Source organism: Oncorhynchus tshawytscha, linkage group LG09, assembly GCF_018296145.1.
Source record: "Oncorhynchus tshawytscha isolate Ot180627B linkage group LG09, Otsh_v2.0, whole genome shotgun sequence".
In the NCBI taxonomy this organism is placed as follows: Eukaryota; Metazoa; Chordata; class Actinopteri; order Salmoniformes; family Salmonidae; genus Oncorhynchus; species Oncorhynchus tshawytscha.
Window position 1 is genome coordinate 80,091,340 of NC_056437.1, and position 25,758 is coordinate 80,117,097.

Here is a 25,758-nt window from a genome sequence, read left to right on the forward strand (position 1 = left end):
AGAAAGAGAGGGAGATGAAGGGAGAGGGACACAGAAAGAGAGGGAGATAGAAGAGTGAAGGGAGAGATGGAGAGGGAGCGAGTGAAGGGAGAGGGACACAGAAAGAGAGGGAGATAGAAGAGTGAAGGGAGAGATGGAGAGGGAGCGAGTGAAGGGAGAGGGACACAGAAAGAGAGGGAGATAGAAGAGTGAAGGGAGAGGGACACAGAAAGAGAGGGAGATAGAAGAGTGAAGGGAGAGGTACACAGAAAGAGAGGGAGATAGAAGAGTGAAGGGAGAGGTACACAGAAAGAGAGGGAGATAGAAGAGTGAAGGGAGAGGGACACAGAAAGAGAGGGAGATAGAAGAGTGAAGGGAGAGATGGAGAGGGAGCGAGTGAAGGGAGAGGGACACAGAAAGAGAGGGAGATAGAAGAGTGAAGGGAGAGGGACACAGAAAGAGAGGGAGATAGAAGAGTGAAGGGAGAGATGGAGAGGGAGCGAGTGAAGGGAGAGGGACACAGAAAGAGAGGGAGATAGAAGAGTGAAGGGAGAGATGGACACAGAAAGAGGGAGAAAGGAGAGATAGAAGAGTGAAGGGAGAGATGGAGAGGGAGATAGAAGTGAAGGGAGAGGACACAGAAAGAGAGGGAGATAGAAGAGCGTGTCGAGATGGAGAGGGAGCGAGTGAAGGGAGAGGGACACAGAAAGAGAGGGAGATAGAAGAGTGAAGGGAGAGATGGAGAGGGAGCGAGTGAAGGGAGAGGGACACAGAAAGAGAGGGAGATAGAAGAGTGAAGGGAGAGGGACACAGAAAGAGAGGGAGATAGAAGAGTGAAGGGAGAGGGACACAGAAAGAGAGGGAGATAGAAGAGTGAAGGGAGAGGTACACAGAAAGAGAGGGAGATAGAAGAGTGAAGGGAGAGGTACACAGAAAGAGAGGGAGATAGAAGAGTGAAGGGAGAGGGACACAGAAAGAGAGGGAGATAGAAGAGTGAAGGGAGAGGGACACAGAAAGAGAGGGGCGAGGGAAAGAGAGAGAGAGCAAACTGTAGCAATTAATTATTCACGGATGTGCCTGGACCCTGTCTGCATGGTGAATCATGTATTTTAAATGATCCCCTCCATAACGCTGGAGCTCGCTCTGCTGCGTGTCTCTATTCTTACTGCTCTCTTAAGGAGTCAAGGTAACATTGCTGGAGTGTTTGTGTTTAACGTCAAGGAAGTTAAGTACGACAGTCAATGTGCTGTCTACAACACAATCCCGTAACAATTCTGTTTCTACACAGCACCAGTTGACTGATGTGAAGCAGGGAACTCTACAGTAAGTGTTTGTTCGCAGTGTTATTAGACCCACTCCACCACACCTCTGAGGAGGAAAGGAGAGAGAGTGGAAAACACACAGGAGGGTTGGGGTCAATTACATTTCAATCCCAGTCAATTCAGGAAGTAAACCAAATTCTAATTCCAAACTTTCCTCATTGAAAAGCATTTTATTTACCTTTATTTTACTAGGCAAATCAGTTAAGAACAAATTCTTATTTACAATGACGGCCTAGGAACAGTGGGTTAACTGCCTTGTTCAGGGGCAGAATGACAGAATTGTATCTTGTCAGCTCGGGGATTTGAACTTGCAACCTTTCGGTTATTAGTCCAACACTCTGACCACTAGGCTACGCTGCCACCCCATTGAAAAGTATTGAAGGGAATTGGAATTGAAATGTGAATTTCAGTATACTTCCTAAATTGACTGGAATTAAACAGAATGTTTAACCTCAACCTACTGCAGACAGGCAGTATCCCCTCAGACTAAGAACAGTATCTGACCAATCATGTGCCTGGGCTGTGACATCAGTCTAATATGCATTGCGTGGAGACACAGAGTGGACAGGAGAAGAGAAAAGAGAACGTCCTGCACTTCACCCTCGTCTGTCACTGAATCAGAAAAAAGCTCTGACAAGTGGGATGAAGTGGACCCTGACAATGTTGGGGTGTGTGTGTGTGTGCATGTGTGTGCGTGTGTGTATGTGTCTGTGTGTATAAACATTCCTGCCAGAGTTAGAGCAAGTTGGAGGAGTCAGTTTGTGTGTGTGTGTGTGTGTGTGTGTGTGTGTGTGTGTGTGTGTGTGTGTGTGTGTGTGTGTGTGTGTGTGTGTGTGTGTGTGTGTGTGTGTGTGTAAGCAACTGGGTAAATATCTTTACTGTGCATATCAAAATATGTGTCTTCTCCAAAACAAGTTGGGAATCAGTTCTAATCATGTGGGAAAGAGGGGGAAGGAGATATGAAGACAGGGAGAAGAGGCAGAAGGAAGATAAGGAGCAGACGAGGCAGGGAGATAACAGCCCTAGGTAATCATCTGAGGCTAATTCCAAGAGGCCTGTTAGATCCCAGATAAACACAGACAATAAAACCGAGAGTGACAAGAACAGCAGCAGCCTCCTGACAACAACACAGCACTGGAGCAGAACCATTGTTCCTCAGACACACACACACACACACACACACACACACGGCTACGGATGCTCAGCGAACCGACACACACCGCTCTGGTCCAACAGCTGACTCTGTTAAGATGAGTGTGTGGGGATATGGAAGGCTGACAATTCCAATCCCATAAACAGATGCATTATGGTACATGGCATACCACCTCTACTGCTATTGTGTGTGTCATCACCTACAGTGGAATCTGACCTGAATCACCTCAACATACACTGGGCTTTAGATAGGTCTACCATGTAGGCTACATGTCACAGTGGATTGAGTTGATTATCCTCTGGTGCTGAGAGAATAAGCTACAGCCTACAACACTATGAATGGTACGTAAAGGAAGTGTTAAGGGCCTTGGCAACTTGGAGTTAGATCCCATCTAGTACATACAGTAGTGGCTGGGATTGTATAGTGTATACAGTATCATGTTAATATGAAGAGGATCCAGGCTGTACCACATCTCCACGGAGGGTAGGAACAGCTGGCCAGGCTGGGGATTGTTAAAACCATTTGTTCAACATGAACCATTACAAGAGAGAACAAGCACTATCGCGGTTGAATGAAATCTGTATACGAACGCACGCACGCACACACGCACGCACACACACACACGCCAATTAACTAATGTGTGAGTGCACTTCTTGGACATTGATATAGCTCTCTGATATGAAGGGAAAATAACTGTTTTCAACGTACTTATTTCAGTGTAAACAGCTGAACTTTACTGTTTCTATGGTTGACATGTATGGTTAATCATTCTGGTTGTTTTCAGTTTACTATGTTCTAATGCTGTGATTTCTATGGTCTTTACCAACCATAACCCTTTAGTCTTGTGTTATATCACTCTTCTCTTACCCACTCCTTCCTCCCTCATGTCTTTTTCTATGTCAGTCAACCTTTATAGATGTTTCCTCCCAGTCCCCAACAGGGAAAGTAGGTTAGGATTTCTCTCTCCCTTTCTCTCGTTGTCCTTCCCCTCCATTCTTGAACTCTTTCATTTCATGCTCTCTTTTCCCAAAATCTCCTCTGTTAAATCCCTCTAAATTCCCTGTCACCAGCCAAATAGCTAAGCCACAGCTGCAGATGAGGAACAGAGTCTGTCTTTAGTGTGAAAAGTACAGAGATGCAGGAAGAGTGGCAATAGAGAGGAGCGAAATGAAGAGGGAGGAACCGAGAGAAGGAGAGCAGAAGCTGAAGAGAGTGAGGATGAGTGAGTAAAACAGAATTGGATGATGCTGCTAACTGGTCTCTGGGGTGTTGAGTGAAGCATGTCCCTCTGCCAGGACCACTGAGGTGTCTCTGCTTTCTGCCTGAGCGTAAAGGGATCAGTCATCTGTGCTGTGGAGCTGTGACTGACGAGTTCACTCTAATCACATTGCACAAGCGGGTGTATGTCTTCAGCTGTCACATACAGTACAACTAGATACTGGAACATAATCTGCTTATATTATACACATATGTACATTATACACACATACAGTATTACTTTACATGCAGGTATATGTAGGCTCCATCCTCGGCCAATCAGGTCAGTAAAGAAACCTTCTCAGGAGAACCAGGCTAATGCTACATGGAGCTGATAGAGACAAAACTCTGCCATAAACTATACTATAATTATACTATTCACTATACTATAAACTATACTATAAAATATACCATAAACTATACCATAAACTATACTATAAACTATACCATAAACTATAAACTATACCATACACTGTACTATAAACTATACCATAAACTATACTATAAACTATACCATAAACTATAAACTATACCATAAACTATACTATAATTATACTATTCACTATACCATAAACTATACTATAAAATACACCATAAACTATACCATAAACTATACTATAATTATACTATTCACTATACCATAAACTATACTATAAAATATACCATAAACTATGCTATAAACTATACCATAAACTATAAACTATACCATACACTGTACTATAAACTATACCATAAACTATACTATAATTATACTATTCACTATACCATAAACTATACTATAAAATACACCATAAACTATACCATAAACTATACTATAAACTATACCATACACTGTACTATAAACTATACCATAAACTATACTATAATTATACTATTCACTATACCATACACTATACCATAAACGATACCATAAACTATACCATACACTATACCATAAGCTATACTATAAGCTATACTATAAACTAAACCATAAACTATACATAACCTATACATACACTACACCATAAATTATACCATAATCTATACCATAAACTATATACAAACTATACCATGAAATATATTTGAACTATACATACACTATACCATAAATTATACATAACCTATACCCACTCGCAAATAAAGAGAGCAAGAGCCAAAGTGAGAGAAACAGTAGAGAGCAAGAGAACCAGATCAGAAAAGAGATAGAAAGAAGCGATAAAGGGATGGAGTGAATCGTTTGATGGTGCGATCAGTGTATCGGCTCTGATCGAGCTCAGTAAAGTGATTATCAATGTGGTCAGTCATATAATCCTTGTGATTGTGTTGAGGCTGAGCGGGACTGTGAAGCTGCTTGTAAATTGGCCTGCTGCACGGATACCAAACAGATATAGCACCACTCTGAAAGCTGGGTATTACCATGGTAACCACTTCACAGTGGTTAAACTAGACACGGTCATTCTCCTAAAAATAATAGGCGACAACCTCTCTTTTTCTTAATGGTGTGTACTATGTACCTTCACTTCAACCCCTCTCTACTAGATCTATTGTGTTTATCTCTTAGGGAGATCAAGGAAAGTCCTACTCTCCCAACCATCTCTTTCTGTGCCTCCACACTCAATATTTCTCTATCCCCTCCCTGTATTTCATCATCTGATACTCTTCTCACATTTCTAAATTTGTCATTTCACCCTTGGCACTCCTCATTTACCCCCTCCCCCTCTGCACCCCTCCCTTGCCCCCTCCACACCCCTCGCTTACCTCTTCCTCCTCTGCACCCCTCCCTTACATTCTCCTCCTCCTCCTCTGCACCCCTCTCTTAACCCCTCCTCCCCATCGGCACCCCTCCTTCACCTCGTCCTTCCCTGAAGCAGTTCACAGCGGCCCAAGCGACAACAGTGACTCTTTCTAGACACATATGGTCCCATGGCAGAGAAGAGACACAGCCAACACGTCCCCCTGGAGACCACCCTGCCATCTGCGTGTGTGTGTGTGTGCGCTCATTTGCACTCCAGTTGTCCTTCATTTGATCCCTTCTTTCTTTCTTACTTTCTGGACCCAAAATCCAAATTTCAGTATGTATCACTATGATTAAAAGGTAGTCAAATAATTCTTATAGAATTACTCGTACAGAATTTCCACGTGGGTGAGGATATTGGACATTTTATTAGCATTTTATTGGATAACGCCTTGTTTTTAACCAGGACAGAATCATTTATAACTTACTTTTTCTGACATAATAGCGGTATGATGGCTGCGTGGTCCCATGGTGTTTAACCTTGTGCACTATTGTTTGTACAGATGAACGTGGTACCTTCAGGCATTCGGAAATTGCTCCCAAGGATGAACCAGACTTGTGGAGGTCTACAGTTCTTTTCTGAGGTCTTGGCTGATTTTCCCATGATGTCAAGCAAAGAGGCACTGAGGTTGAAGGTAGGCCTTGAAATACATCAACAGGTACACCTGCAATTGACTCAAATTATGTCAATTAGCCTATCAGAAGCTTCTAAAGCCATGACATCATTTTCTGGAATTTTCCAAGCTGTTTAAAGGCACAGGCAACTTAGTGTATGTAAACTTCTGACCCAGTGGAATTGTGATACAATGATTTATAAGTGAAATAATCTGTCTGTAAACAATTGTTGGAAAAGTGACTTGTGTCATGCACAAAGTAGGTGTTCTAACCGACTTGCCAAAACTATAGTTTGTTAACAAGAAATTTGTAGAGTGGTTGAAAAACTACTTTTAAAGATTCCAACCTAAGTGTAAGTAAACTTCTGACTTCAACTGTATATGGGGGATACAACCAGCCCAGCTCTGCAAATTTTGCTGTGAAGAGACTGTCCATATGTAGCTTGTTTTTGGTTGCAGGTTCAGAAATGGCTGATTAATTGCAATACCTGGAGCTAACTCTGCAAATAGCACTGCTGGGTGATTTAAAAGTCAGTCAGTAGATCAATATAGTAATACCCTCAGCAAAAATGTTTATCTTTAATTTACTATCTGTAGAAACTATGAGAATCGAAAGGGTCAACATTTTTGTGAAACAGCACAATGGAAAAATGTGGCAAATAGAAATATCAAAACTGTATGGTGTTCAGAGATAGATGGAAGGATAGCTGAAGGATGGTACTAAAAACGAACAAAAAAACTATTGCAAAATATACTGTGTCTGTAAAATGCATATACAATGCCTTCGGAAAGTATTCAGACCCTTTCTCTTTTTGTTACGTTACAGCCTTATTCTAAAATGGATCAAATTGCTTGATACCCCATTTTCACAAAGAAAAGGTAGGTTTTTAGACATTTGTTAATGCATGATTTATTTTTTATCACATTTACATAAGAATTCAGACCCTTTACTCAGTACTTTGTTGAAGCACCTTTGGTAGTGATTACAGCATAGTCTTCTTGGGTATGACGCTACAAGCTTTGCACACCTGTATTTGGGGAGTTTCTCCCATTCTTCTCTGCAGATCCTCTCAAGCTCTGTCAGGTTGGATGGGGAGAGTTACTGCACTGCTATTTTCAGGACTCTCCGGAGATGTTCGATCGGGTTCAAGTCCGGGCTCTGGCTGGGCCACTCAAGGACATTCAGATACTCGTCCCAAAGCCACTCCTGCGTTGTCTTGGCTGTATTCTTAGGGTCGTTGTCCTGTTGGAAGGTGAACCTTAATCCTCAGTCTGAGGTCAAATACAAAGACATAAAAAAGGAACCAAGATCAGAACATGACACTACTGGATGGAATGCATTAATAAATAAATAAATGCAGCTGTCTTTTTTAACTTGCAATATTAAAGCTGATCTACCCCACCCCCACCCCTCCCCTCCCAGCCTCTGAGCAGCAGGGAGACACAGGAGAGAAAACACCTTCTTGTTGTGCCGGCTCAGCGTGTCTGGTCTCCGGTACGTCGTTTCGGCCCAGGGTATCCTGCGCCGGCTCTGCGTGCTGGGAGGGTGCAGTGCGTCCTATTCCTGTGCTCCGCCTGTGCCGGGCAAATGTGGGCATTGAGCCTAAGGGAGAGGTGCGAGTGGTATGCACCAGATCTCCAGTGTCATGTTCTGACCTTGGTTCCTTTTTTATGTCTTTGCGTTAGGTTGGTCAGGGCGAGTTGGGGTGGGTAGTCTGTTCTTTTTTCTATCTGTTTGGCCTAGTATGGTTCTCAATCAGAGGCAGGTGTTGTTCGTTGTCTCTGATTGAGAATCATACTTAGCTAGCCTGTTTTCCCCATTTTGGTTGTGGGTGTTTAATTTCTGTTTAGTGTCTGTTCACCTGGCAGAACTGTTTCGTTTTATCTTCGTTGTTATTTTGTGTAGTGTTCAGTTTTTCTATTAAAATATGACGAACACTTACCACGCTGCATTTTGGTCCTCTTCTCCTTCCAACGGGCAGACAGAAAAGTTGGATCATGTGCATGAGATCTCACTTCGACTTGGCCTGATGGAACTGTACTGAGCAAGCAGTTCTAGAGCTCACCGATAGTGTCACGCCCTGGTCTTAGTATTTTGTGTTTTCTTTATTATTTTGGTCAGGCCAGGGTGTGACATGGGTTATTTATGTGGTGTGTTTTGTCTTGGGGTTTTTGTAGGTTATGGCATTGTGGTATAGTAGAGTTGTCAAGGTAAGTCTATGGTTGCCTAGAGTGGTTCTCAATCAGAGGCAGGTGTTTATCGTTGTCTCTGATTGGGAACCATATTTAGGCAGCCATATTCTTTGAGTGTTTTCTGGGTGATTGTTCCTGTCTCTGTGTTTGTTTGCACCAGATAAGGCTGTTTAGGTTTTTTACGTTTGTTGTTTTGTATTGTATTTGTCATTATCTTTATTAAAGATGTATGAAGATAACCACGCTGCATTTTGGTCCGATCCCTGCTACACCTCCTCTTCAGAGGAAGAAGAAAACCTTAACAGATAGAGCTGGCATCTACCTCCATTTCTAAAGGCTAACTGTTAAGAGACGCTAATCTTAGATGACATCTTACTCACACAATCCCGTATTACATTGATGTCACTAAAGTAAGGGTATAGATAAGAAATGACATGGGAATGGTAACTGGTAACTCTTATCCAGGTTTCCCCAACTGGCAAGCCTGTGCCAATTTGGGCCATTTTCTGACAAATAAAAAGTATGTTTTTTTATTAAATTTGTATTATTTATCATTTTCATTGTTGGACATAAAATACTGTATAAACACCAGGAAATCAGCTCCAAGTGATTTTAATTTCGGAAATCTGTTCCAAGTATTCCCAAGAATAACAGACAGGCACGTGATCGTATAAACATGTAAGTAAGGTTTGATGAAATTATTATGTTTTAGTCAAATATTAATTCTGTTTGGGCTTCTTGCAGTTAATTTGTAGTCTACAAATTATTTGTAATTATGTTCCAACCCCACGACCATCCACTCAAGAAAAAAACATTGCCCATGGCTGAATCTAGATGACTATCCCTGCTCTAGTCTATTTTAAACACAGACGGATTAGTCCCAAAACTCTCGCTTCTCTTCCATTAGGGCTACCTGTCATCCCCATTACCCTTTCCTGATACGAAGAGACTGGATGGGCAGACGTGCAATGGTATGAGCCTATTTGCTAGCAAAACCAAGGACTGCTAGTGTGAATTCCTCAGGTTCCTGTTAGATTCAGCTTCTCCTCAATGAGACACACATAATGGGCACTAAGCACATCGTTTCCATCTGTTCTGTCCTCTCAGATAACTGTTGGAGTAGAAGAGGATGATTTGCCACAGTAGAGTATTGGGATTCACCCCAGATTCAGTATTTCTCTCATAGGCTACAATACAGTACATGCTGGAAAAGTATTCTCTGGTGAGCAGGTTTGGTAGGCCAAGTGGTAGTCCATTAAGGCTGAAGTGAGAGGGCAGGTTAAGCAGAGGATCCATCTCTTTATCTAGGCAGAAATTTTGATGGGGGGGAATTGATAAATGACTCTTGGGGATGATGCGTTAGATCTCACTACATCTCTGCATGACAATGTGGACACACACATACACACACTCATCAACTGTCAGATAGAATCTACTATAAGACATGTTCTCTCAGGTCAGCCCGCTCCTCTGCACACGCCACTGGCTTCCAGTCATAGCTCGCATCCCCTACAAGACCATGGTGCTTACCCACGGACAAGCACGAGAAACTGCCCCTCCCTACCTTTAGGCTGTGCTCAAACCCTACACCCCAATCCAAGCCACCTCAGGTCTCTTGGCCCTCCCGCCCCTACGGGGGGCAGCTCCCGCTCAGCCCAGTCCAAGCTCTTCTCTGTCCTGGCACCCCAATGGTGGAACCAGCTTTCCCATGAAGCTAGGACAGCAGAGTCCCTGCACATCTTTCGAAAACATTCGAAACCCTGCCTCTTCAAACATTTTCTTAAATAATCATCCTCCTCACCTCGACCCTGCCCCCCCCAAAAACTAAATAAAAAACATAAACAGCAGTTGACCCCGCCTTTCTAGCTCTGACTCTACAAATAGCTACGTTATTGAGGAAAGTGTTAATTTTTATGCCCGTGATATGTGATTGTCCCACCTATCTATCTTAAGATGAATGCACTAACTGTAAGTTGCCAATTGACTAAAATGTAAAATGTAATTAAGCCTCAGACCTACTTCTAAGATTCCCTACAAATAAACCAAACTCAAGTGTGTGTGCATGCACTTGCTTGCATGTGTGTGACGATCTGCGTGTGGAGCGGGGGCCAGAGTAACTGCAAATGCAGCAACAGCCTTGGGGTAAAAGCCCACAGTATCCTACTGGATGGAATGCATTAATAAATAAATAAATGCAGCTGTCTTTTTAAAGTTCACTTGTTTTTCTGGAATAATTCAGTTGACACACACACACACACACACACACACACGCACATGCACACACACACATGCACACACACACACACAAACACACACACACAAACACAAAAGCAGTGTTTTTGAGATAACATTGAATCAAAAGCCAGCATCAGAATGACGTCACTCCAGCTGAATGTAAACTCCATGGGGTCTGGCTCCCTGCAGGGAATCAGCTCTGCTTCTGTGTAAAGCAGAGTTTCCCAACCCTGGTCCTCCAGTACACCCAACAGTACACATTTTTATTGCAACCCTTGACAAGCATACTTGATTCAACTTGCCAATTGATCATCAAGCCCTAGATTAATTGAATGAGATGTGTTTGTCAAAGGGCTATATCACAAATGTGTACTGTTGGAGTTGGAAAACACTGGTGTAGAGCATACTGTCATCCTGAGTGGCGCAGTGGTCTAAGGCACTGCACTGTAGTGCTAGAGGCGTCACTACAGACCCTGGTTCAATCCCAGGCACAATTGGCCCAGTGTCATTTGGGTGAGGGTAAGGTTTGGCCGGGGTAGGCAGTCATTGTAAAATAAGAATTTGTATTTTGAACATTCCGCTGAAAAGGCAGTGCGCGAAATTCAAAAATATTTTTGGGAAATATGTAACTTTCACACATTAACAAGTCCAATACAGCAAATGAAAGATTAACAAGTTTATCTACCCATCGTGTCCAATTTCAAAAAGTCTTTACAGCGAAAGCACAACATATGATTATGTTAGGTCAGAGCCAAGTCAAAAAAACACAGCCATTTTTCCAGCCAAAGATAGGAGTCACAAAAAGCAGAAAATTAATCACTAACCTTTGATAATTGTCATCAGATGACACTCATAGGACATCATGTTACACAATTACATGTATGGTTTTGCTTCCGATAATGTGCATATTTATATCCAAAAATCTCAGCTTTGATTCCAAAACATCCGGTGATTTTGCAGAAATACTCATAATAAACATTGATAAAAGATACAAGTGTTATTCACAGAATTAAAGATAGACTTCTCCTTAATGCAACCTCTGTGTCAGATTTTTTTTTAAACTTTACGGAAAAAGCATAATCTGAGTACGGCGCTCAGAGCCCAATCCAGCCAAAGAAATATCCGCCATGTTGGAGTCAACAGAAGTCAGAAATAACATTATAAATATTCACTTACCTTTGATGATCTTCATCAGAAGGCACTCCCAGGAATCCCAGTTTGACAATAAATGGCTGATTTGTTCCATAAAGTTTCAAAGTCCATCATTTATGTCCAAATAGCCACTTGTTGTTCACTTCTTGTTGTTCAGCCCAGTAATCCATCTTCATGAGGCGCGAGCACTATGTCCAGATGAAAACTCTAAAAGTTCCATTACAGGTCGTAGAAACAAGTAAAACGATGTATGGAATCAATCTTTAGGATGTTTTTAACATAAATCATCAACCGGAGAATTCCATTTTCTGAAGAAAAGCACTGGAACGAGAGCTAACTCTGTCGGGACCACGCATCACGAGCCTGAGACACTCTGCCAGACTCATGATTCATTCAGCTCCCATTCCCCCCTCCTTTATAGCAGAAGCCTGAAACAAGTTTCTAAAGACGGTTGACATCTAGTGGAAGCCTTAGGAAGTGCAGCTTGACCCCATAGACACGGTGTATTTGGTAGGCCAAGCTTTGAAAAACTACAAACCTCAGATTTCCCACTTCCTGGTTGGATTTTTCTTAGGTTGACATATGAGTTCTGACATATGAGTTCTGTTATACTCACAGACATCATCCAAACAGTTTTAGAAACTTCAGAGTGTTTTCTATCCAATACTAATAATAATATGCATATATTAGCATCTGGAACAGAGTAAGAGGCAGTTCACTCTGGGCACGCTATTCATCCAAAAGTGAAAATGCTGCCCACTATCCCAAAAAGGTTTAACTGACTTGCCTAGTTAAATAAAAAAATCGAAATAAATTACCTCAGCGTGATAACACTGGTATAGAGGATCCTGTCATTATCTCAGTGTGATAACACTGGTGTAGAGGTTCCTATCATTACCTCAGCGTGATAACACTGGTGTGGAGGATCCTGTCATTACCTCAGTGTGATAACACTGGTGTAGAGGTTCCTGTCTTTACCTCAGCGTGATAACACTGGTGTGGAGGATCCTGTCATTACCTCAGTGTGATAACACTGGTGTAGAGGTTCCTGTCTTTACCTCAGCGTGATAACACTGGTGTAGAGGTTCCTGTCTTTACCTCAGCGGGATAACACTGGTGTAGAGGATCCTGTCATTACCTCAGCGTGATATCAACTGCTGCCCATTCATCATCACAATTGTTTTTCGCACTTTTTCCTAGATCACTTACAAACCTTTTCTAGTAGAGCCCACTGGATACTGACACTACATCATCACGATGTCATTTCTACAAATACTAGGTCTAACCACTGGACTGGTGACCACCACAGACACTCGGGACAAAGTTCCAACACGGTGTTGAACATAAAACAGCTATGAGATCTGTGACCGGATCACTGTACAGGGCCATCATAGAGTAGTACTTCATACATAATGCAGCATTCTGAGGAAAGGGGTCAATTATCAACAAGCGGCAACTGAAAAGTCACAGACGTGGCGTGAAAGTGGCCAAACCCTCTTTGGTCTGTGTGGATACAGTTAGGCCTCTAAGCAGGGGACTGGCGCCTAATGCAGAGCTGAGATGTCAAAGGATAACTGACTACTTTAATTAGGAAAGAGGGGACCCCTGGGAAGATGAGTGAGGAGGATAGTGCCAACTACTAGCCCTGGAGAACTGGCTCTGACCCAAATACACTGGCCAACAAGCAAAGGTAAAGGACTGACTGGTGCACTGTACTGTAGCTGTTGGGAAAAGGGATCAAATGTCTCTAGACTAGAGTCAACAACAAAATGACAGAGGAACTATAGGCGGGAGGTGTTATGAATATGCCTGCCCACTGGTTACGTGTTTGGCCCCTGTCAGTTAAGGTTAGGTCAGGTTTTGGCTGTGCTCTGATGCAGTGAAATGAAGCTTGACCCAGGTCAAATCTTGGTTAATGCACTTTAAAGCTGTTGTGGTATTTTATTGTGGTGGTTTTCAGCTAAGGCCGGTATTGTCTGTTGTCTGAAACACGGAAGCAGGTTTGGCCTGTGTTGTTCAGTGCCAGGTGCTCCATGTTTTACGCCCACTGAATCTCTCACACTGACAGCTCCACAACATTGGTACCCTTCCATCCACATTACCATCTCTTTTCTATCCACCATCTTTGTGGTTCTTTGTCTCTCTTTATTGTCTCATCTTCTCACATCTCCATTCAATTGACCTTTCTGTCTATTACTTTCAAATGAAACCCACTGACCTTATCACCCTCACAGCCTCTAAAACGTTGCTGTTTCCATGTTCTGTTTTCTCACTCTCTCGCCAATTGTTTCTCCGACTCTGTTTCCATTACATCTTTACGTGGTGTGACTATATTCACCCAATATCTATTTATATCTGTCCATTCACAGCTTTCTCCACAAGCCTGAGCTCTCCTCCCTGGCTGACCACACACACACACACACACACACACACCTTTCTGTAACAGGCTCTGAAATGGAGGGAGGGGGCTTCACGTGGCTCACCAATCTGTTCACCATGTCTGTCATAAAGCAGAGATGCACTGGAGATGCTTTCACTCACCAAATGACAGACCGGATCCAACGTTCAGACAAATGATGAATGGTAATATACAGAACCATAGCCCCTCTCCTCCGAGACACAAACAAACACATAGGATCGGGTAAACATACAAAACACATCCAGGTACTCAAACCCACCCCCTTGGAATACCACACATACATGCACTCATGCTCTCTCACCCCCCACACCCACCCCCCACACACACACACACACACACAGGATTAACCACATGGTCTTACCGTGAAGCAGGGGATGCCTGTAACCAGTGAGTAGACCAGCAGTGGGGGTATCTTGCTGGTTTCATCCGGGCCGGGGTAGGGCTTGGAGAACGTCTTGTCGTAGCAGAAGAAGCCCTGGATGTGCACGGGGAACGTGTCTGTGTACTCAAAGTAGTACGCCAGGAGAACCGTCCCTGCCATGATCACCAGCTGGAAATAGAACATGATCCCTGCGTTAGGCAAGAAGAGGAGGAGGAGGTGGCGGAGGAGAGGAAGGAGGGAGAGTCAAGTCCCGGTTCCCCTCATCCACAGAGAGAGGCATAGGAGTGATGGGAGCGAGAGAGAGGTCCGGTGAAGAGATCAATAGAGGCAGAGAGCACCTACTGTAAGCCTGACCAGTGCAGCGGGAGACAGAGAGAGAGTAGAGTACGAGAGAGAGAGAGAGAGAGAGAGAGAGAGAAAGCTGGAGGAAGAGAGAGCGAGAGAAGGGAGCATCTACAGGGGAGAGGAGGAAGATGGAATAAAGACAGAATAAATAGAATTCTTCTGCAACATGAAGAGAGAAAACAAAGAATATCAGAGAGCGAAAGAGAGACTGGGAGTGAGGAGGGTGAAAAGAGTGTGAGGGAGAGGGAGAACTGCTTGCTGGTATCGGTGCCGGCGCGCCTGAGTCTACTACGGAGGAGCGGTGGGTTATTTTGGGATGCTGTGTATGAAGAGTAGTGTGAATGTGATCATAAGCATCCTCCAAACCAGTTATATGAGCTGACATCTCCTGTGACGTGTTCAAAGTCTGATTCCAGGGTTTTTCTTATATAGGCAGATCCATGGATAGAGATAATAATACACTACTGAGATATCAACTCAATAGCAAGTCGTCCTACAGTTTAAAAAATATATATGAAAATGGTGTCTACATGTAATATTTTCCCACATGTTGAATAGACCAAAATATACTTTTACATGACTTTTTGTTTCACATGGAATATACACTGTACGGTGGAATGGAGCTGCATCTGACTTTGTAACTCAAATACCCACAAGAAATCTTAGCTGTATGGCCTCGTTTATCAGGGAAGTGAAGGGATAGTAATAGCCCTTTCCTTCCACTTAGCTAGGGACATGGTGCTGGGTGAGGGGACATGTTTCAGCTTCACACTCCCTTAGGATATTATCTGTGCTCCATCTCCCTCTGACCATAGACACTGCCGACATCTGCGACACACACACACTAGGGTACTCAGATATTTATATATTTTTTGTCTTCACTCTCTCTACCCTCCCTTGAGAGAGAGACATGTTATGCCATGAGCGGTTGTCATGGTGAAGAATATAACGGTAGAGACGAGTTCACAATATTGTGCAATTTCATTTCCTCTCAGCAGGATTTATGAATGCATAAAGTGTGGAGGTATATTGTTCTCATTCAGAATGATTCAAGTGTCACGAACGTTGTTGTAAGAATCGGACCGAGGTGCAGCGTGGTTTGGGTTCATCATCTTTATTTAACGTGAACTGGCAAAAAAAGAAGAAAGGAATGAATGTGAAGCTATGCAGTGCTCAAGGCAACTATACACAAACAAGATCCCACACCAAACAGGTGGGAAAAGGCTGCCTAAGTATGATCCCCAATCAGAGACAACGATAGACAGCTGCCTCTGATTGGGAACCATACCAGGCCAACCTAGAAATAAAGAAACTAGAATGCCCACCGTAGTCACACCCCGACCTAACCAAAATAGAGAATAAAAGATCTCTAAGGTCAGGACGTGACATCAAGGGAGATCATTGTAAGAGTAATGAAGAACTAATGATGACCAGCAGCATCACTGAAAGATACATAAGAGCTAAACATATACTTTATAATTGGCGTTATATTAAATTATACTGTATGTTCTATCCTGACAATGAGTATGCGGAGTAGGTTTATGTTTAAGTAACACATCTGCAATAATGTAGGCTATTCCAGATACAACATTATCTTATCAACAATGATACCAAAAGCCCCTGATTTATCACATTCCAAGCTAATGTGATTCTCTCTTTGTGTATCTTTATCCCCAACAGCCTGGAGAGAAACATAGATATTTTGAAGTAGAAGTGAGTCATATCATTTCCCCGTACCATTATTTTACATATGATCTGGGAGGGATCTGGGTTGGATTTGAATCATTACATTCTGAGAACTGTCCATCTCACAGTAATGCATTTGGAAGACATCTGAGAAAATGTATGGCATTGTGTTATTAGCAGTACATTGTTCAATAAGACACAGTAACAGTAGTGAGGACATTATTCTCATTTAGGTGGCCTCTTGTCCAAATCCAGTTGTGGGTTTGTTGTTTTTTGTGCCAGTCTCACTTTCATCTGACTCGTTGGACTGGTGATGTTCAGACACATTATTTACACCCTGACACCTCCTCAACCTCCCTCTGCTTCTCTCTCTCTCTGTCTCTCTCGTCCTCCCTCTCTCACACTCTATCACTGTCTACAGTATATCTCTCTCTCACGCACACCAATGTGCTTGTATCTGACTGGTCCAGCTGTGCTGCTGTCAGAACTCATGTCAACCAATCCCTGGTCAGTCATAATTCCTAACCTGTGATGGTCACAATGTGAAACATGGCAGGACTGTTTACAATGTGGGCCGGTCCCTTTTAATATCAACCAGTATGAAAAAAATCCTTTAAAAGGGGCAGAATAGTAAAAAAAAAAAAAAATCGAATCAAAGAAATTTTCAACTGAATAGTTTAAAAGCAATACATTTGAAACGATTCTGTTTCCGAGCCTAAGCAAGTGGACATTCGCTCAGGCATCCTGACTGTGGTTATACAGTTATACAACTATGTTCTCCTGATCAGATGTTTTGTGGGGAGTTATTGTGCTCGCTAGTCCCACTTTAGTGTTGTTCTAGCGCTGTTATGTGTTGTTTGTGGTGGAATCGTTTCAAAATTACCTGCATCCCTCGCAGAGAGATACTTTCTTGCTCTGGATCTTGCATTGTTAGCACTCAAACACAGGGGGAGATAATTGTCATTACCTTCAATGACCACAGTTTGAGTAGCAGTCGTGACACCAACACTGCTGAACACAGTTACCCTGCTGTTCACCTTTGCAGCAAAGGCTGGCCTGTCATACACATCCTCACAGCACCAGTATTCAAAATGACACAGACAGGAAGCAATTTTGCCCTTTTCTGAAATTACTGTTCCACCTCCTTGCTTAAGTATGACATTAGGAATTTCACATTGTGTGTATATCTTTTCCTTTCAACATGTCACATTTTATGTCCTGTCTTTCTTCATTTTCCTCAAATCTTAACCTTTACCTTCGCCTCTCTCAAACCCCTGATTCACCTCCTAAAACGATCTTTCGCTCTTTCTCCCCTCAGTCTCCCCTTAGGGTTTATTGTTCTCCACGTCTCCTCCACTCGTATTTTCCCAGCTGTTCTCTAACATGGAATGTTTTAACTCTGGTGAATATTTCATAGCTGTACATCTGTGTTTACAAGTTCAGGACAGACCAGAAAGACAAAGTACTTGAAGACACCATTTAGACTAAGCCACTAAACTCAGGGAATACGCCATCACTCTCACCCCAAGCTTCCAGATAAAACATTTATCATAATCCTAACTCCACATCCTAATCCTAATCCTTGGGTGTAATCCTAAATCTTTTCTTTTGTCCCTTTCATTAAAAAAAATATTGTAATCCATGTTCCCTATAATACTGACACAAGAACTCAGATCTCAGATCAAGACTGGGTTGGTAAGGGCACGCTGTTGACACTGAATGTACAAAACATTAGGAACACCTTACTAATACTGAGTCGCACCTCCTTTTGTTCTCAGAAAGCCTTGATTCGTTGGGCCATGGACTCTACAAGGTGTCGAAAGAGTTCCACAGGGATGCTGGCTCATTTTGACACCAAGTTGTGCTTCCCACAGTTGTGTCAAGTTGGCTGGATGTTATTTGGGTGGTGGACCATTCTTGGTACACACGAGAAACGGTTGAGAGTGAAAAACCCAGCAGCACTGCAGTTCTTGACACACTCAAACTGGCACGCCTGGCACCTGCCTGGTTCAAAGGCACTTACATATTTTGTCTTGCCCATTCACCCTCTGAATGGCACACACACACAATTCATGTCTCAAGGCTTAAAAATCCTTCTGTAGCCTGTCTCCTCCCCTTCATCTACACTGATTAAAGTGGGTTTAACAAGTGACATCGATAAGGGATCATAGCTTTCACCTGGATTCACCTGGTCAGTCTACAGTATGTCATGGAAAGAGCAGGTGTTCCTAATGTTCCTAATGTACACAGTGTATCTCCCTAAAGAGTACATAATATACTATTCCTGACCTGTGTGCCTGCCATTCATGTGTAAGCAGGCCTGTAAACAACCTATGTCATGTATGTTAAATGATGATTTGTGAATGTTATGGGGGATTCCATATGTAGGATCTTAATTTGAGTCTGTTTTCTGCAGCAGGAAAATAATCCTGCAGCAACAGAAAATGTGAATCATTATGTGGACATTTTTGTAGGGGTTGATGCATTTTTCGTGAGAGAAAATCCATTCTGACATTTCTAAGTGGAAATGACAAACTTTAGAAGCCTTTTTAAAACTCAAATACACTTTGCAAGTCTTAATTTCCTGCTGGGCAGAAAAATTCTCAGCAACAAAAAGAGTGAGGAAATTAAGATCCTACATCTGTAGAGATGCCGTTTGCTTTTCAACGTGCTTTTCTCTGCCTCCATGTATGATGCATTCTCTCCCTCCATCTTACAGTACACGGTCTAACCTTACTCCATCACTCCAAGCTCTGCTGACAGACCTCACCCCCCACTGAGAAGACAACTTTGCAGATGGACTCCCATGCTGAGTGGACAAGACTGTGTAGCGTGATGCTCACTATCACTGACCACCATACTCTAACACAGGGTCAGCTGAAATATTTGTACATAGCTTTGTCTCAACGTACAGTATGTTTTTCTCAGGAGGAACAGCCATGTCCCTTTGTGCTGCTAAAGCAGTGTACTCTGAAAGAGCAGTTTTGTGTTTTGCTGGGTGGGGTGTGCGGGTTCAGATGGAGAGCTGGGCACAAGGGCCCACGTCAAACACATGCTGTACATTAAGAGCCCCCAACAGCCTTCCACTCTACTGCCATCACACACGCTACACTGAACCGCCCAGACATGACAGGAGACATGGGGAGAGAGGAGGGGGAATGCAGGGAACAGGTGCAGGACTAGGGGTGGTGGTGGTAGCAGCAGAAGTCCCCTCTCTCCCCCTTCCACAGTCACAAAAATAACATTCACTAAGGACCAGGTCCAACGGTGAGGGTAGATGGCACAATAACAGATGATTTTATGATTCACTAAGTGTGTAGATTAAAGAAAATTCCCTTCAACTTGCTTACCTTACCCAATGTGCATACAAGTGTTTGTGTGTGTGTTGGTGTGTGCTGAATCGCATGTTGAGCATGGAGGCTCCTCTGTAACTGACTGTAAAGTGGGCTGGGAGGGGGGCTCAAATGGACGTTGTGTAACCTTTAAAAACACACTACCCTCTCCAGGGTACTGACCAATGCATGTGGAGAAGAGAGATCACTCCTGCCCTCCACACTATAAGACATGATGCAACAACACAGAGAGAGTTGTCACTGGCATCCTCAGTCTAAGGAGTTGGTGCTGCCCTCATTACATAAAACTTACTATACTCTTATTGTGTGTCAACAAACAAATCTCTCCTAGGTAGATGTTGCCATCCATGCAGCTGACAGCAGGTCAGTGTTAATTATAGCTCAGCTACAGACTACAGTAGAGTTGGCAGGGCTGTGGTCTATCCTGATCTCAGGCCTGTGCCAGACAAACAGGTGAGCTGAATGGGAGATTAGTGAGGCTGGAATGGAGATAGCTTTGTTGAAGAAAAATATATGTGTAATTTTCTTCAATCCTTTTCTCTCTCTTTCTCTTCATTTCTTTCATAAGATCCATCTCAACATCTTTCAGACTCACATGTCGAATAGCTAGCAACATTAGAGGTAATATGTTTTGCTCATTCTGCCAGCCAGAAGCTGATCATGTGACTATTTGACAGCGCAAGAAAATAGTCAATAGAAACGTGTGTGAGAGAGTGTAAGAGAGTGTGAGTGTGAGAGAGAAACAGACAGAGACAAAAGAGAGGAACAGAGAGAGAGAGACAGCGAGAGAGAGAGACAGAGAGAGAGACAGAGAGACAGAGAGAGAGCATGAAAGCATGAGAGAGCAAAATAACAGAGATGGAGGAGGTAAAATAGATGGATGAGATGGGAGATTAAATTAACAAGAAGTATGTCTCACTGTACATTGTTTTGGCCGTACAGATCCCAGTGGTGGGAGGAAGAAAGGAAAGCAGAGGAAGAGGTGTACAAGGATGGAGGGAGGAAAGAGAGGAAGGGATGGCGGGGGAGTGGAGGGGAAAAGAGAAAGGTTGAGAGGGGGTGAGTGAAGAGAGAGGGAGGAGAGTGAAACTGGCATATGAGAGGTACTGTAGCATGGAGAGGTTGGTAGTTTGGCATGCTTTCATGGTGTGTGTGTGTGTGGGTGTATGTGTGTGAAAAAGAGAGAGAGAGATGGAGAGGGAGAGAGAGTAAGAGCGAGAGAGGAAGAGAGCGATGACCAATCTGTGTGAAAGAGTGGAGGAGGGGGAGAGTAGAATGGGTACAAAAGAGAGATGTGAGCTGAGCTTAGATCGTCCTCCAGAAAACATCTCTAGGGCTCCTTCTTTAAATATCTCTTTCTCTCTGTTTCTGCTTTTCAATCTTCACTCCCTCTCCCAACCACTCTTTCTTTTCCATGTAACTCTTATCTTAGCCTCTGATTTCCCCCTCTTGTCATGAAATCCCCCTCACCCTATTTTCAGTATAACTCTTCTTTTGTCCCAGTGATGCCTCTGTCGTACACTATGTGAGGATGGGTGGGGCTGTACACTGGGTTGTAAATGGCTGGTAAACAGACCCAGAGATCAACACACAGGGGGGCATGAATCACTGGGTGTAAATATTCAGTCAGATCCACACCCCTGCATAGTGTGGGACCAGGGAGGAGACCCTGTACTCACATTACACATACATTAATGCTACAGCACATATCACAGTACCTGCTTCTTACGAGTGTAGACACACTCAGCTGCAAATTATGTGAAGGCTTATACAACCTTTACATTTATAAACCCTTCATAAATATAAATTACACAGGAATAGCAGTTAAAGCTGCAGTCTACGATGTTGGGTTCTAATTTGAAATGTTGAAATATCCTGAGACATATTAACCATATTAGAACTGGGTGTATGGAAATCTACTGAGTGAGAAAGGGGAGTGCAGAAAGTTATGCAGCCAACTGCTTAAGGTGTTTCCACATATTCTATGTTTTGAAACACATTTAATCCCAAAAATAGGTATTATAAATGAAACACTAAAAGGGTGGGGAACTTTGACAAAGTGATACTAAGAGACCACATTCACAGAAGATTGATTGACAGCTGGCTACAGTGACAGCAATCACCCACTTCTCTTTCATATCGTCTGAGATCCCTAAAGATTGGAAAGCTGCCGCGGTCATCCCCCTCTTCAAAGGTGGAGACACTCTAGACCCAAACTGTTACAGACCTATATCTATCCTACACTGCCTTTCTAAAATCTTCGAAAGCCAAGTTAACAAACAGATCACCGACCATTTCGAATCCCACCGTACCTTCCCCGCTATGCAATCTGGTTTCCGAGCTGGTCATGGGGGCACCTCAAGCCAAGGCTTTTGACTGTCAATCAATGCATTCTTATCGGCAGACTCAACAGCCTTGGTTTCTCAAATGACTGCCTCGCCTGGTTCACCAACTACTTCTCAGAAAGAGTTCAGTGTGTCAAATTGGAGGGCCTGTTGTCCGGACCTCTGGCAGTCTCTATGAGGGTACCACAGGGTTCAATTCTCGGGCCGACTCTTTTCTCTGTATATACAGTGGGGCAAAAAAGTATTTAGTCAGCCACCAATTGTGCAAGTTCTCCCACTTAAAAAGATGAGAGAGGCCTGTAATTGTCATCATAGGTACACTTCAACTATGACAGACGAAATGAGAAAAACAAAATTCAGAAAATCACATTGTAGGATTTTTAATTAATTTTTTTGCAAATTATGGTGGAAAATAAGTATTCGGCTTCCTATTTCGCAACAAAGCCTCCTTCACTCATGCTGCCAAACATACCCTCGTAAAACTGACTACCCTACCGATCCTTGACTTCGGCTTTGTCACCAAAGCCCCATATACTACCTACCACTGCAACCTGTATGCTCTCGTTGGCTGGCCCTCGCTTCCTATTCGTCACCAAACCCACTGGCTCCAGGTCATCTATAAGTCTTTGCTAGGTAAAGCCCCACCTTATCTCAGCTCACTGGTCACCATAGCAGGACCCACCCGTAGCACGTGCTCCAGCAGGTAAATTTCACTGGTCATCCCCAAAGCCAACTCCTCCTTTGGCCGCCTTTCCTTCCAGTTCTCCGCTGCCAATGACTGGAACGAATTGCAAAAATCACTGAAGCTGGAGACTTATATCTCCCTCACTAACTTTAAGCATCAGCCGTCAGAGCAGCTTACCGATCACTGCACCTGTATACAACAAATCTGAAAATAGCTCACCCAACTAACTCGTCCACATATTGTTATTTATTTTTGCTCTTTTGCACCCCAGTATCTCTACTTGCACATCATCATCTGCACATCTATCACTCCAGTGTTAATGCTAAAATGTTATTATTTCGCCACTATTGCCTATTTATTGCCTTACCTCCCTAATCATTCTACATTTTCACACGCTGTACATTGATTTTTCTATTGTGTTATTGACTTTACGTTTGTTTATCCCATGTGTAACTCTGTGTTGCTGTTTTTCTCGCACTGCTTTGCTTTATCTTGGCCAGGTCGCAGTTGTAAATGAGAACTTTTTCTCAACTGGCCTACCTGGTTAAATGAAGGTGAAATAAAAAAATGAATAAAAAAACTTCCTGCATGCAAAATGGTAGAATGCTCCAATCAGGAAAGCTTTAGAGCCTCTTTGATAACACAAACTAGGTCCAGGAGAGATACTTGTGTAGTGTAAAGAGATGGATCTAGATTCTAATCAACTCAAATCATCAAATACGATTTTACTCGTCACATACTTCGTAAACAACAGGTGCAGACTAACCGTGAAATGATTACTTAAGTGTCATTCCCAACAATGCAGAGAGAAAGAAATGTGACAGTGATTTTCTGGATTTTTGTTTTAGATTCCGTCTCACAGTTGAAGTGTACCTATGATACAAAATTACAGACCTCTACATGCTTTGTAAGTAGGAAAACCTGCAAAATCGGCAGTGTATCAAATACTTGTTCTCCCCACTGTATATGTTTTACCGTTTAGAAATAAACGGTAAAATATCACACCGCACCTGAGTAGCGCAGTGGTCTAAGGCACTGCATCTCAGTGCAAGAGCATCACTACAGTCCCTGGTTCGAATCCAGGCTGTATCACATCCGGCCATGATTGGGAGTCCCATAGGGCAGTGCACAATTGGCCCAGCATAGTCCGGGTTTGCCTGGGGTAGGCTGACATTGTAAATAAGAATTTGTTCTCAACTGACTTGCCTAGTAAAATGTGAAGGCATAGTTTCTTGACAAATTCACTTACAGTTCATTCGGAAAATATTTAGACCCCTTGACTTTTTCAAAATGTTGTTGTCACTGCCTTATTCTAACATTGATTAAATCGTTTTTTTCCCTCATCAATCTACACACAATACCCACAATACCTTAATGACAATGCAAAAACAGGGTTTTTGAATTTTCTTGAAATAAAAAACTGAAATATGATATTTGCATAAGTATTCAGACCCTTTACTTAGTACTTTGTTGAAGAACCTTTGGCAGTGATTACAGCCTCGAGTCTTCTTGGGTATGATGATACAAGCTTGGCACACCTGTATTTGGAGAGTTTCTCCCATTCTTCTCCACTCAAGCTCTGTAAGGTTGCACAGCTATTTTCAGGTCTCTCCAGAGATGTTCGATCAGGTTCAAGTCCGGGCTCTGGCTGGGCCACTCAAGGACATTCAGAGACATGTCCCAATGTCTTGGCTGTGTGCTTAGGGTCGTGGTCCTGTTAGAAGGTGAACCTTTGCTCTGGAGCAGGTTTTCATCAAGGATCTCTCTGTACTTTGCTCCGTTCATCTTTGCCTCGATCCTGACTAGTCTCCCAGTCCCTGCCGCTGAAAAACATCCCTACAGCATGATGCTGCCACCACCATGCTTCACCGTAGGGATAGTGCCAGATTTCCTCCAGAGGTGACGCTTGGCATTCATGCCAAAGACTTCAATCTTGGTTTCATCAGACCAGAGAATCTTGTTTCTCAAGTTTTAGGTGCCTTTTGGCAAACTCTAAGCGGGCTGTCATGTGCCTTCTCCCGAAGAATGGTTTCTGTCTGGCCACTCTACCATCAAGGCCTGGTGGTGGAGTGCTGCAGAGATGGTTGTCCTTCTGGAAGTTTCTTCCATCTCCACAGGGGAACTCTGGAGCTCTGTCAGAATGACCATTGAGTTCTTGGTCACCTCCCGGACAAAGGCCCTTCTCCACCCGATTGCTCAGTTTGGCTAGGCGGTCAGCTCTAGGAATATTCTTGGTGGTTCCAAACTTCTTCCATTTAAGAGAGATGGAGACCACTGTGTTCTTGGAGACCTTTAATGCTGCAGACATTTTTTGGTACCCTTCCCCAGATCTGTGCCTCGACATAATCCTGTCTCAGAGCTCCACGGACAATTCCTTCAACTTCATGGCTTGGTTTTTGCTCGGACATGCACGGTCAACTGTGGGATCTTATATAGACAGGTGTGTGCCTTTCCAAATCATGTCCAATCAATTGATATTTACCACAGGTGGACTCCAATCAAGTTGTAGAAACATCTCAAGGACGTTCAATTGCTAACAAGCAATGATTACATCAAGCTTGTTGGATGTAGTTGCTGTTTGTTTTGGTTGGGTTTCAGATTATTTTTCGCCCAATAGAAATGAATGGTAAATAATGTATGGTGCCAATTTGGAGTACTTTTATTCTAAATGAGAATCAAATACGTTTTTCCGACCACTTCTACATTAATGCGGATGCTACTATGATTATAGATAATCATAAATGAATCATGAATAATGATGAGTGAGAAAGTTAGAGGCACAAAGGCCAAACTCCCAATACATAGTTTTTGGAGGGCATGATATTTATGCCTCTGTACCTTTCTCACTCATCATTATTTCCATG

General features: G+C 43.0%; 1 protein-coding gene across 4 annotated transcripts in view; it reads right to left on the reverse strand.

The window, feature by feature from the left end:
- Positions 1-25,758, reverse strand: part of plppr2a (phospholipid phosphatase related 2a) — a 71,036-nt gene that overhangs the window by 36,720 nt on the left and 8,558 nt on the right. For 3 of the 4 annotated variants that reach the window (XM_042327607.1, XM_042327606.1, XM_042327608.1), the window contains exon 3: positions 14,460-14,648. In XM_042327607.1, coding sequence (XP_042183541.1) covers positions 14,460-14,648 — 189 coding nt within the window. Of the gene's footprint in view, positions 1-14,459; positions 15,115-25,758 lie in introns of those variants that run through there. The other variant, XM_042327609.1, reaches the window with a different exon arrangement.